Here is a 13,123-nt window from a genome sequence, read left to right as displayed (position 1 = left end):
AGGGGGTATGTAGCCCCTGTGGTGATGGCAGCTGGCTGGGCAGCAAGTGAACAGAAGATCACCGTGGCGGCCCTCCATCAGCGCCATCTGTTTCCCTTACTCTGCGTCTCTTCCTGTTACTGTAGAGGCTCTGGCCAGCTTCACCCTTGCGCACCAAGCCCCTTGTCCCTCAGCTACTCAAGGGCATTGCTCCAGCAACTCCTGCTTCTGCCCTGGGTCATCAGATTTTCTCTAATGGGTCATTCCCATCGGCATGTAAACATGTTGTTATTTCTCGCTTGTAAAACAAATCTCTTGATTCATTTCCCTATCTAGAGGCTGCTGTGTTTCTCTGCTCCCCTTCAAGAAATCTCCCCATGTCCATGCTCAATGGCCGCCCCAGTCCATTTCCTCTCCATCTCTCTCAAACCATCGGGGTCACGTTACCACCCTCACCATTCCACTGTCACTGCTCTTTTCAGGGTTGCCAGTGACCTCCGTGCTACAAATTTAAATGCTCGTCCTTGTCGCCTCTGACCTCTCAGATTTTGTCAGCAACCATCAATCTCTTTCGTCCCTTGGTGTCTGAGACCCAATTTCCTGTTTTTTCTCTGACCTCACAGGCTGCTCCTACTTGGTATCTCCTGCTGGTCACTTCTCTGTTCCTGAGTTCTGATGTTTAAATTCTTTACTTCTCACTGCTTGGAATGAATGTTCCTCTCCACACACTCACCACCCTGGTGATGTCATCCAGGTGCCTTTAGGTCTGACCTGTGTGTTGATGAGTGTGAGGTGCACGTCTCCATGAGCGACCTTCCTGAACTCCTGCCTCACGTGTGCATCTGCCTACTGGGCACAGCACCCCGGGAAGGCTGCCGATCTCAGTGGAACCCGCGGGGAACTGAACTTGTCTGTTTCCCTCCCAGAGCCTGTCCCACCTTCCGTCTTCTTTTTCTCAGTAAATTGCAACTCCATTTCCCCCAGTTGCCCAGACCTAAACTTTGTAGGCACTTTCAGGCCTCTCCTTGTGTATGCCGGACACACAGCAAATCCTTTTTATCTTTAGCTTTATCTTCAAATTTATCCCGATCCAAGTAAGTTTTACCCTGTCCGCTATTACCATCATTCTTATGTGGGCTGTTGCAGCGGCCCTGAACTGATCTCCTTTCTTCACTGCTGCCTCCGACACAACTTTTTCTCAACATAGCAGCATTTGCAAATGTCATTTGGATTGCCTCAGGCCTCACCTTAACTCCAGGTACACCCAGCCTTCCTCACACTGAAGCACAAGTTATGAGAAAGGCCTCGAAGGGCCTCCTTTGACCTGTGACCTCTGTGACCTGGCTAGGTGTCTCCTGGCCCCCCTCCCCCTGCCATCCTGTTCCCCCCTCCTCCTGGCCTCCTATCTGTTTCTGGAACATACTGGACACCCCCAGCCTTCCTGCAGAGACCTCTCCTCCCACTTTTCTCCCAGGTCACCTCGAAGTGAGGCTTCCTCTGAGCACCCATTTGAAATGCAGCTCCTTCTGGAGCTCCCCCAGCCCTTGGGCCCTGCTTTATTTTTGCCTTCTAACATTCTGGGTAGTTTCTTTGTTTTATTCACCTGTTTGACTGCGGCGGTAAGATCCACCAGGGCCTGGGTTCCGTCTTGCTTGGCGGTGCCCCTGTGCCTGGACACGGTTCATGCTCCGCAAGGATGATGGTCGTTGAAGGGCCTCCTATCAGCTGCCAGATACTTCCTAAGGGCTCCCACCACCCGCTTGCCTCTGCGGCAGCACGCCGGGCTTCCCGTTCCTTCTGCGTCGCCCTCCCCTCTACTAGACTGAACAGATAGGGCCTTTCATCTCCGCAGCCCTAGGCCAGCGCCGGCCTGCGGGGGGCACTCGGGGGTGTCTCGTTGGATGAACGGGCAAGAGAAGGCCCTTTCCCCAGACCCACTGAGCTCCTCAGGGACCAGCCGCGATTCCCGCTCCTTCCACGCGATGGCACTGTCTTCTTGTGGCTGCTTCCACGGCCTCCGCCGGCCCATCACTTCCGGTGGGGCCTGGGAGGGGCTGTGGCCAGTGCCCCCAGGCAAGACCCTTTGGAGGCGGGTGCACAGGGTTAGCGCGTGAGCACCGCGCTGAGCAACGCCGCCGACGCACGGAGGGAGTCGACGAGGCCGGCCGCGGGACTCCAGGCCCTCCTCCACGGCCCGCTCCGCCCCTCGCCATGCCCCGCCCCGCCCCGCCCCGCCGTGCCCCTCTCCCCCGCCGTCGTCCCCTGTGCCCCCCTCCCTACCCCGTCCTCTCTGCCCCCGCCTCCGCGCCGCCCCCCGCGCCGCCCCTCCCGGTGCCCTGCACCCCAACCCTTACCTCCGGAGCTCTGCCTGCTGTCGGAAGGACTTTTCGCCATTACCTAAAAGTGTAACTAGAGTTAAGGCATGCACAGGTGTAGCATAAGGTCGCAGAAATGCTGCTGCCTCCTCCCGGTCCCCAGACGTGACACTGGCCCGCGGCATCCCGGCGGCACCGTAGCTCCTCGGTGATTCTGACTGGCTTTACGGGCCGGCCTTGTGCGCGTGGAGATGCCTCTCCTGCCCGCCGCCCTGCCCTACGAGCGGTATTCGGGGCGCTGCTGGTGAGCTGACTCGCTTTCGCTGGGCTTGGTTTTCACTTTCAGTGTAACTGTCCCGTTTCCTTTTCTTGTCTTTCAATTCTCTTTTCTCTCCCCTTTCTCTTTTCATCGTTATTTTTTCTTTGAATTTGACTTGACACGCACATAGTTGACACACGTTACGTTAGTTTAAGGTGTGCCCCCCTTCTCTTTTAAACAAACGCTTTACCAAAGGTTTTCCAAACTCCTGTCACGTGTGTTTCAAATACCTGCACATATCAGACTCTATGTCAAGTCCGATGGGCCTGAGACCCCACCGCCCCTGACCTGATGGAAGCCGGCTACCCGGCTTTACCCGAGGTGAACTCTGGGTCTCCTGCCCAATCCCCCCTTCTCTGCGCTGTGCCCAGATTTTCTAGCACCCACCTCACTGCTGAGGTACAAGGACACTCTGGTTCCTGATCCTTTTATATGTTCTTCCTGTTTTTTTTCCTTCCCATTTCTAGAAAATTACAGGATTTTCCCTTTGTCCTCGGTATTCTGCTATTTCACAATGATGTTCTTTGGTGTGGGATTTTTTTCCTTTTGTGGAACTTTCGGGCGTCATTTGAATTGAAACAGTGGAACATCCAGTCAGTGGATTTTTTTTTTTTAAATGCTTTCCTTTTTCTGATCTTTTGGTCACTCCTGTTATTTGTAGGTTGGACTCTCATATCTATTCTCTAAGTTTCTTATCTTCTTGATGTATCCCTGCCCATTAGTTCCACTTTCTGGGTGACATCCTCAATTTGTCTTGTAATCCTCATATTTCCTGGGTCTTGTTTTCTTGAATATATTTCTTTTCTCATGGCATACTTTTTATTTTTTATTTATTTATTTATTTTTTAAAGATTTTATTTATTTGACAGAGAGACACAGCGAGAGAGGGAACACAAGCAGAGGGAGTGGGAGAGGGAGAAACAGGCTTCCCGCGGAGCAGGGAGCCCGATGCGGGGCTCGATCCCAGGACCCTGGGATCATGACCTGAGCCGAAGGCAGACGCTTAACGACTGAGCCACCCAGGCGCCCCACATGGCATACTTTTTAAATGGACACTATCTTTCTTACTTTGCTCTGAGGATATTTTACTTTTTTTTTTTTTTTAAAGATTTACCAGTTCTGCTCAATCTTCATGTGAGGGGATTTCCTCAATTGTTTGGCTCTGGAATGAGCAGTTTAAAGAGGACTGAGCAGTTTAGAGAGGAGGCACTAAACGGCCAGCTGGGAGCTGAGTGCCAGGAGGGGCTGGGGCAGGTGTGCTCCCCTGTAGGGTGATTGGGCTGGGGTGTGCTATTTCCAGGAGGGAAGCCCAAATGTCGGCGTTTGGAGATACTGTCTTTAGCTCTATTAAGTGTTTCCAGAGACGAATCCTTTGGTCTGTTGCTGCAGATATCCTGGGAGCAGACAGGAGGAATGGGCAGTAATCCTTTGGCTGAGATGGCCCTTACTGACCAGCTGCAGATCTCTTACTTCACAGTCTGCTGCGCTGATCCCTCCCAGCCTGGAGACACTCAGCTTACCTAGAGAATGTGGTCCTCCAGGGTGGGGCACCAGTGGGGAAGAGGCTTGAGGAGTGTGTGAGGCAGGGGACGGAAGTGTGTTCCCTGCTGCACAGTGCCTGGGACGTGAGACAAGGACTGGGGCTGGAGGGTGGGGAGTCGGTTGAAGCTTCTTCCACTCTTCTAGGCTGTTTACTGACCCACTGCCCTTTGCAGCCTCCTGAGATTTTCTTGAAACTTCCTCTCTGTTTTGTCTACTCTCTAGGTCTTGTTCTTTATGGACTTCCACCTTTGGATTCCTTTATTTTTATATTAGTGAGGAGTCAGGAAGGCTAGGAATAGATGCCATGTTTTTAGCCATTCTAATCCTGTTCACTTCTGAGATTTCTACCTGCTCAGTTTCAGACAGGCATCCTGTCTTCAAGGTTTCTCCTTTAGGTGAGGAGGTGTCTGGATGTGTAGGGTCTTATCCAGTGGCTTGCTAGGGGATGGTGACATCACAGGACAATGGGTCAGTGTCCGATGGGCCTGGGTTGCAGCACTACTCTGCTGCTCACCAGTTGTGTGACCTTGAAGCAAGTTATTTAACCTCATAGAGCCTCAGCTATTGTTTATTTTTAATCACTGGTAATCAGTGGCTTATGTCTACCAGGAGAGTGTCAGGGTGGCCAGCTTGGCGGGCTGGTTGGTCTCTGTCATGCATTCCCAGACCTTCGGGAGCTCAGGCCAAGCCCAGTGCATATGAGGCCTACTGTCCAAGCAGACAACAGGCAGGCAAGGAGCCTCAGAGCCAAGTTCTGCAGCTGGGGTAGGCTAAAAGGTCCATGACCATATAGGCCAAATGTAGCACATTTTTCTTGGGCATACTTTTCACTGATGCCATTTAAAATATAATTTTAAACTAAAAAATGGACACATTATGGAATGAAATAGAAAATTAGCCCTCATTTAAGAAATAAAAGGGAAGTCTTCATTTAGATCATTACTTTGCACTAAATGCTTGAGGTGCAAAACAAAGATCAGACTCTGGGCTCCTATGAAAGAATAATTACCAGAAATGTACACTCTGCTTGTAAAAATTACATTAATCAAGAACAGATGCCTAGTGAGTGATTGCCCTGTAAGCTCTGAGCTGAGTGGTGGAGTTTCTGAGAGGAACAAGATAAATCTCCTGACATCAGAGCAACTAAACTCTAATTGGAGGTGGGAAACAATGTCAAGATTAATTTATTTTGCTGGTAAATTGGGAAAGGTCTGCGTTAGTTCAGAAAGTCTCCCTGGCTTTTAAAACAATGCTTTGTTTCTCTTTCTCTTTTTCATTCACAGTGCTGGCCACCATCAACCTGCAGTCACAACATGAACTGCAGTTATTAACCAACTTTCTCTTAAGTGTGCAGGTAAGTCTGGCCCAGGGGCAGCTTCCGGCTCTGCTTGGGGTGAGTGTCGAAAGTCCTAGAGTCAAGTGGAGCCTCTGTCAGGAAGTGTGAACTGCTGTGAGGTACCTGCAGCTCTGCCCAGGGCTCCAGGATGGGGAGAGGACGGCTCTGGGCTCGCTCAGCCTTTCACCTCCCAGCCATACTTCTGCTGTTCACAGAGGCTCTGGACTAGAATTCTGTGGACTCCATTAGCCCCAGATATGCCCATCTTGGGATTGAGAGGAGTAATGCTTTCCTGACCTCTACTGTGTGTCTGACTTTAACCCGTAAGGTCCCTCTGGGCCTAGAAAGATTATTGTCATCAGCAAGATGGGAAGCCTGGGCCATCCCTGGTCAGAGGAGAGAGGAGAGGAGTTTCCGAGTATAAGTTCACATCCTTCAGGTTGATGGGAATTTACAGTTAAATCCTATTCTGATTGATTCTTTTCTCTTGAGTTCACATGCCTCTCCTAAGGAGGCAGATGGGATCTGGCCACGGTAGTGGCAGCCCATTCGCAGAGCTGGGGCCCCATCCCTCACCGTGTCCTGCTGAAGGGTGTGAATGCCCCAGACTGTCACCACCTATTAGGTGTAGGCATTGATTTCCCGGGCCTAGTGGGGAGCCACTGGAACATTAGTATCCCCCGTGAGTACATGGCTTCAGAGATGTGGGGGCTGTTCTCCATTCCACCTGTTCATTTCTGAGAGCAGAAGTAGGTCCAAAGGCACATCCATATGAAGTCCCCAGGGGAGTGTGAAGCTGTGGAGGATGAGGGCCACCTGTGTGTATGATGTGGCTACTATCTGAGTTTAGAGGGACAGGCGGAATGCTCAGGGAAGGTGACCAGGAAGAAATGGGGCAGGATGGGACCTGACACCAGGCAGACTTTGTTAGGCCGAGCAGGGGAGAGACAGTGGGCCCAGGTCCAGCCCCTTTCTCCCTTCCTTCCTTCCAGTGTTGACTGAGTGCCTGCTCTGTGTGTGGAATGTGGCTAGGCCCTGTTACCCTGTGGTGACTAAGATGGCAGGTCTTTGCCTTATGGGTTTGTGACCAACCTGGGGAATAAACAAAAATAAACAATAGCCCAGCAACTAAAGAGGATTGTACCTGAGTGCTGTCTAAGGCAGGTATAGGATATCGTGAGCTGTCTCTTTGCCCACTAGGTAGTGTGACCCCTCTGCTTCTCTTTCCTCTCCTGTGAAGTGGGGATAATGATAGGTCCTGCTCAGGGGGTTGTTTGAGGATCAAATGAAGTAATATTTGGAAAGCACCCAGGAAAGCAAGGCTTCATGTTGGCTCCTTTATGGTCATCCTTAGATAGGGGCCCCACAGCTGTGCACCCAGGCCGGGTCATCCTGCTGACAGACTGGCACCGTTAACGGCCTTTCTGTCCGCAGTTCCGTTCAGTGATGTTTTCCTCAAGGAAGGGGACTTAGATCAGAGTCTGCTTTGAATGCTCAAACAGGACAGGCCCAGCTCTGCTCAACTTTGGGCTGTCCAACAGCACCCTGCTGGGCCCTCATGTGCATGTCCAGTGATGAAGATAATTAACGTGGGTGTTTCTTGAGCACTTCCCAAGTGCTAGGCACCGTGTGCGAAAGGCATTATGTGCATTATCTCATTTAATTCTCCCAGTAACCAGGTCAGCTGGCTACCATGGTTACTGTTGTACAGTCAAGGAGACCGATTGGAGAACAAATAGAGCACCCAGTAAGTGGCGGGTGAGGGGGTACGGCACTGTCTGACTGAGGCAGAGCTCCAGCTCTTACCCACATCGTGCGGCGCAGTGACCTGGGCCACTGGTGGGCATCCCTGTACCTTGGCCCTGGCGCCCTTAAGTCAGGGAGCCCCCTCCTAGCCCTGGAGACTATTGACATGTGGCACATAGAATCTACTTCACCCTTAGTGACTTAAACATGGCACAGTGTATCCCCTTCTTGGGAGGTGGACAGGTGTAAAAAAAAAAAAACAAAAACCAAGCCACAAGTCTTGCTAAAAAAATTATTGTGACTACTTTGGCTTTTCCTCTGGCGTGGTTGGTATCTTCTATTCAACAGATAATAAATCTGTCCCATCACTGTGGACTAGATTTGGTTGCTCTGTATGTGTTGCCCTCTAAATGTAAGGCCACCGCTAACAGAGAAAGTACTTGATGAATGAGGACGGCTCTCTGGTGTGGAACCTGAAACACCAGCGTGTTAGTCCTTCTATCTCCCCTCGATGCTCTGGTGCTTCTTCAAACACAGCACAGTAGAACATGGTTCTGGGAATGGTTTCTGCATCCCTGGGGCAATCCCACACCAAAGTCAGCATTCTGAAGTAATATTAAAGACTTAATTGTTATCGAACGTCCTAGCCAAGGTATGAAGCCAGATACTGCGGCTGCAGGGCCTGCACTGGAATAGCTGTGCTAAATAACTCCCTGATTTTCTCGTCCAGTTTTGTAAACTAATGTTTAAACTAGACCTCAAAGAGGGGCCTACTCTACAGCCCTCTGACTCTTGCAGCTAAAGGGAAACAGCAACTGAGGGGTCTGCATCCATGGGGTGCCCATCAGAAATGGAATTATCCTGATAGAACATTCTCCTTCCCTGAGAGGGGATAGGCAAAGCTTGGCTTGACCCAGAAAGCAAACCCACGTAGGAAAAGACTCCCAGAGCACATGCTGCCTTCTGATGCAGACTGACTTTGAACACATCCCTGTGTTTTCTTGCTAGCTCCGTATGCAACATTGAAGCCACGTTAAGGCATGAGGGTCTCCTGCATCAGCTTTGGTGGTTCATTCCACTTTCTACTTGCAGGGGGAGGCACATGTGGAGGATAAGCTGGTGCAGGTGCATTTGGTCCTCACCTGCGCTCTGCTTTTGATGGCCCTTACAGCAAGGAGTGTGTGGCCAGGGAGGAGTTGAGAGGGTAGAAGGGCTGGGATTTCCCTGAAAGAAGAACTCCTCTCTGCCTCTTTTGGCCAGCTAACTTCTCATTTTGTGGTGCCCAGAGGGTTCAGCCGAAGATGGTGATGGAGTACTGGACAGGGTGGTTTGACTCGTGGGGAGGCCCACACAACATCCTGGATTCTTCTGGTAAGTGCTTTGCAGTACCTACACCCAGCATGTGACCTATGAAGTAAAAATCAGTTCCAAATAACGTGCTAATTGATGTAAATGAGCTGTAGGGTGCAAGGCTTCTGGGATTATCTGCATGTCATAGTCAGCTCTTGATATTCCAGACTCATGTGTCTTGACATTTGAAGTGAATGGTAGGACTCTTAACACTGCTTTATTATGTTTTGATAATTATATAGGCAATGCACACCTATTGCAAATATCCAGCAAATACAGAAAATGTAGGAAGAAGAAATAAAAACACCAGAGCCCAGAGAAAACACATACAGTTGACTTTTTTTTTTTTTAAGATTTTATTTATTTATTTGACAGAGAGAGACACAGCGAGAGAGGGAACACAAGCAGGGGGAGTGGGAGAGGGAGAAGCAGGCCCCCCACCGAGCAGGGAGCCCGATGCGGGGCTCGATCCCAGGACCCTGTGATCATGACCTGAGCCGAAGGCAGACGCTTAACGACTGAGCCACCCAGGTGCCCCAACAGTTGACTTTTGAACAGTGCAGCAGTTAGGGGTGCTGACCCCCCTGCACGCTTGAAGTCTGGGTATAACTTTTGACTCCCCCCAAACTTAATGATTAATAGTCTACTATTGACCAGAAACCTACTGATAACATGCAACTGGTTAACACATATTCTGTATATTGTCTGTGTCATGTACTGTATTATTACGATAAAACCAGCTAGAGAAAAGACAATGTTAATGAAGAAAACTGTAAGGAGGAGAAAATACTTTACAGCACTGCACTGTAAGAAATCATGTGTAAATGGAGCCGTGCAGCTCAAACCCATGTCATTCGAGGGTCAGCTGTATATTGTGCAGGCAGTTCTGTGTTTGTCTGCAGCCCTGCATGCACACAGAGATATGGATGCTCGTAGTCACGGCTGCTCTTTGTTACCTGCTTGTGCCCTGATTGACACGAATGAACAGCCTTCTATACTATTAGAGATTCCATCACTGTTTTTTTTTTTTTTTAAAGATTTTATTTATTTATTTGAGAGAGAGAATGAGAGACAGAGAGCACGAGAGGGAAGAGGGCAGAGGGAGAAGCAGACCCCCTGCTGAGCAGGGAGCCCAATGTGGGACTCGATCCCGGGACTCCAGGATCATGACCTGAGCCGAAGGCAGTTGCCCAACCAACTGAGCCACCCAGGCGCCCACCATCCATCACTGTTTTAAAGAGTGCAAAGAACCCTGTTGTATTGGTGATGAAACCACAATTTATTTAGCCACTCTCTTACTGATGAACAATTGGATGTTTCCAGTGGTTTTTGTTAATTGAACACCATTGCAGTGAACATTCTTGAACATCCAGTTTTGCAAATCTGGCATATTATTGTCCTAGGATAAGTTCCTAGCAATAGAATTGGTACATTAATTCAATTTTGATATATATGTACTAAACTGCTCTCTGGGAAGATTATAACAATTCTTATTAAATGAGAATACCTACTTTCCATAGATTCATCAACACTGAGTATTAAAATAATTTTTAATATTTGTCAATCTGATTGCCAATATGTATGTATGTGTGTATATGTATTAATACTTTATATTTCTCTTTTGATGTTATCTTTTCACATCTTTGGCTAATTCTTTAATAGAGGTGGGACTGGGGAGGTGGTTAGAAATTACATCTCCAATTAGGAGTCCAGTGACTCTTTGCATCTTACCAAGTGTAAGTGTTGAGAACAGTGGAGGTGGAAGGCTGCCATTGTTCAGATCATAGTCATTGGAGACTTGGCCATGATGGAACCAACAGCTGGAAGACTGCAGCTCGGGGGCTGTGGTGCTGGCCCTTTTCTCTTCATACACCTCATCTTCTGTGATTGCAGTTCTAGTGGAAGCTGAAGGGCAGAGCTATGGAGTTGAATTTGATGGGATTGGGGGGGGTGGTCAGGAAAGCTGAGAGGCCAACAAGGTTGTGACTTGTCCCAAGCTCTGACTCGCTCTGCACATCCCCTTTCTCCCCTCCTCCTGCAGAAGTTCTAAAAACAGTGTCTGCCATCCTCGATGCTGGCTCCTCCATCAACCTCTACATGTTCCATGGAGGTACCAACTTTGGCTTCATAAATGGAGCCATGCATTTTCATGAATATAAATCTGATGTCACCAGCTACGGCAAGTATTCCCCAACGCTGACCCTCCCTGGAACATCCCACATTAGCATGTCTGTGGCTTTTTATGCAGAGTCCTTTAGGGGCAGTGTTTGGCACCTTCAATGCATTTGGTTCTAGAGTGCCTGGGGAAGGGATGGTTTTGCCCGGATTATTACTTTTAAACTTTTAGAGCAGTAGGAGACTGAAGCCCACTCACATGCCTGTGAGTCTTTGGAAGTCTTTGGAGGAAATGAGAGGTACAGCCAGGATGAGGGAAGGTCCTTTGATGAGGGCAGCCTCTCCTCCCTACTCAGGTCCTTGAGATGTGTAACTCCTGAACCCTTTAGGTTGAGAGTCCCCTGAAGGTAGGCAAGATGCAGGAAATTGAGGGTCATGCCATGGCCATGGCACTTTTGGTGGAACTTTATAGTATTTAGTATTTATTGTATTCTGATTGATGGCTCATACCAGAAGTGTTCTGCCTCCCAAATTGCTGGGATGAGGACCTTGTTGCCATACCCCAGCTTCTCCCTTCTCTTTTTGCTGCTGTGGACACTGTCCTGTGACACAGGTGACCAATGACAGCATCCTGGTGTCTTGTAGACTATGATGCTGTGCTGACAGAGGCTGGGGATTACACAGCCAAGTACTTCAAGCTCCGAGGTTTCTTTGGCTCTATCTCAGGTACCTGACAGACAGCCGACTCAAGCACCAACTTGGGCCCTTGCTTTTGCTCTGAGACCCCTGAAGAATTACTTCTTCACTACCCCATCTCAACCCTAGTTGACCTATGTACAAGAATGTCCCTAGACAAGGACAGGCAAGTTTGGGAGACTGTTTTCATCATGGTTTGTGTGTCATCAGCTTTCCCTTTCTATGGGCATTAAGACTCCTGAAGATATGAGAAAGTAAAGTCCCCTGCACCCCCCCGCCCCCATGTTGCCTTCCTAGCAGGGCCAGGCGGTCTAAGAATGTTTCCCTCTTGGCTCTAGGATAAAGGAGCACATTGGGCCGTGGACAGGAGCCAGGGGCTGGGGAGGCTGGAGGTGGCAGTGACTTTTTGGGTCCTCTTGGGTTGGCCCTGTTGTCTGTGTTGCAGGTGTCCCTCTTCCTCCCCAACCTGACCTCCTTCCCAAGACTGCGTATGAGCCCTTGAGACCGAATTTATACCTGTCACTGTGGGACGCCCTGCAGTACATGGAGGAGGTGAGTGCCTTGGGGCAGGGAAGCGGGAGCAGTAGCTAGGTGGGCCAGTGGGGCTGTAGACGGAGAAAAACCAACGCTTGATAGCTTTGAGGTCCATTCCCTGACTTTAGAGCTCAGAGGAAAGAGCATAAACTTGTGCTAGAGTATGAACTGGGAAGGAACAAAAAGAATTTGAGGAAAAACTGGTTAACACAGTAGGTAGTCTCTCTCTCCAGCCTTGGTGGACAGGGAGGAAGGTGAAGAGGCACGTGAATGGGATGTATCCCCCCTCTGAGAAGAGGGTGCACCCCTGGAGCTGACCTAGTGGGGTGCCGTGATGCAGAAATGATGGTGGATTGAAAGTCTACAAATCTGGTACATCTCTGGGCTTCATTCCATTGCTATCACACATCTGCCTTCCCTGTGACCCTGGACAGCATAGGGCTAATAAGATGAGAAGTCAAAATCAGAATTTTGGAGCTTGAAGAGCCAATCAGCTGGATTGGCTCCCTATGTTTGTATAGTGAGAAGTCAAACTAGAAGAAAAGGTTAGAGGGCCTCTTCCCCCAAATCCCCAGTCCCAGGTGGGGATCTGTCTGCTACCTTGCACTCCCCCAGAAGGCTCAAGATGAGGTTGCTGCCTGTTTTCTCCTCTTCCTAGCCTGTATCTCCCCCTACTCTTCTCTATACAGCCAGTTAATTCTGAAAAACCAGTCAATATGGAGAACCTGCCAATAAACAATGGAAATGGACAGTCCTTTGGGTACACTCTGTACGAGACCACCATTGATTCATCGGGCATCCTCAGTGGTCTTGTGCGTGACCGGGGACAGGTAGGGGCGATTTCTCTTTTTTACAAAAATTATTTAAATTCAAATTAATTAACATATACTATATTATTAGTTTCAGAGGTAGAATTTAGTGATTCATTAGTTGCATATAACACCCAGTACTCACTACATCAAGTGCCCTCCTTTATGCCCATCACCCAATTATCCCTCCCCCACCCCCACCCCCCACCTCCCCTCTAGCAGCCCTCAGTTTGTTTCCTAGAGTTCAGCATCTCTTATGGTTTGTCTCCCTCTCTGTTTTCATCTTACTTTATTTTTCTTTCCCTTCCCTTCCCTTCCCTTCCCTTATGTTCATGTTTTGTTTCTTAAATTCCACATATGAGTGAAATCATATGGTATTTGT

General features: G+C 49.3%; 1 protein-coding gene across 1 annotated transcript in view; it reads left to right on the top strand.

Annotated features, from left to right (window-relative positions):
- LOC123856552 (beta-galactosidase-1-like protein 2) overlaps nucleotides 1–13,123 on the top strand; it is a 54,985-nt gene that overhangs the window by 32,531 nt on the left and 9,331 nt on the right. Inside the window, exons 8-13 of the mRNA XM_045892719.3 lie at nucleotides 5,439–5,509; nucleotides 8,524–8,608; nucleotides 10,629–10,766; nucleotides 11,348–11,428; nucleotides 11,844–11,950; nucleotides 12,622–12,762. Coding sequence (XP_045748675.1) covers nucleotides 5,439–5,509; nucleotides 8,524–8,608; nucleotides 10,629–10,766; nucleotides 11,348–11,428; nucleotides 11,844–11,950; nucleotides 12,622–12,762 — 623 coding nt within the window. The remainder of the gene's footprint in view (nucleotides 1–5,438; nucleotides 5,510–8,523; nucleotides 8,609–10,628; nucleotides 10,767–11,347; nucleotides 11,429–11,843; nucleotides 11,951–12,621; nucleotides 12,763–13,123) is intronic.

Source organism: Mirounga angustirostris, unplaced genomic scaffold, assembly GCF_029215605.1.
Source record: "Mirounga angustirostris isolate CCGP_5_RB_7025 unplaced genomic scaffold, mMirAng1.0.hap1 SCAF_13, whole genome shotgun sequence".
Classification (NCBI taxonomy): Eukaryota; Metazoa; Chordata; class Mammalia; order Carnivora; family Phocidae; genus Mirounga; species Mirounga angustirostris.
Note: the sequence above shows the minus strand (reverse complement) of the source record. Positions and strands in the feature narration are given on the sequence as shown.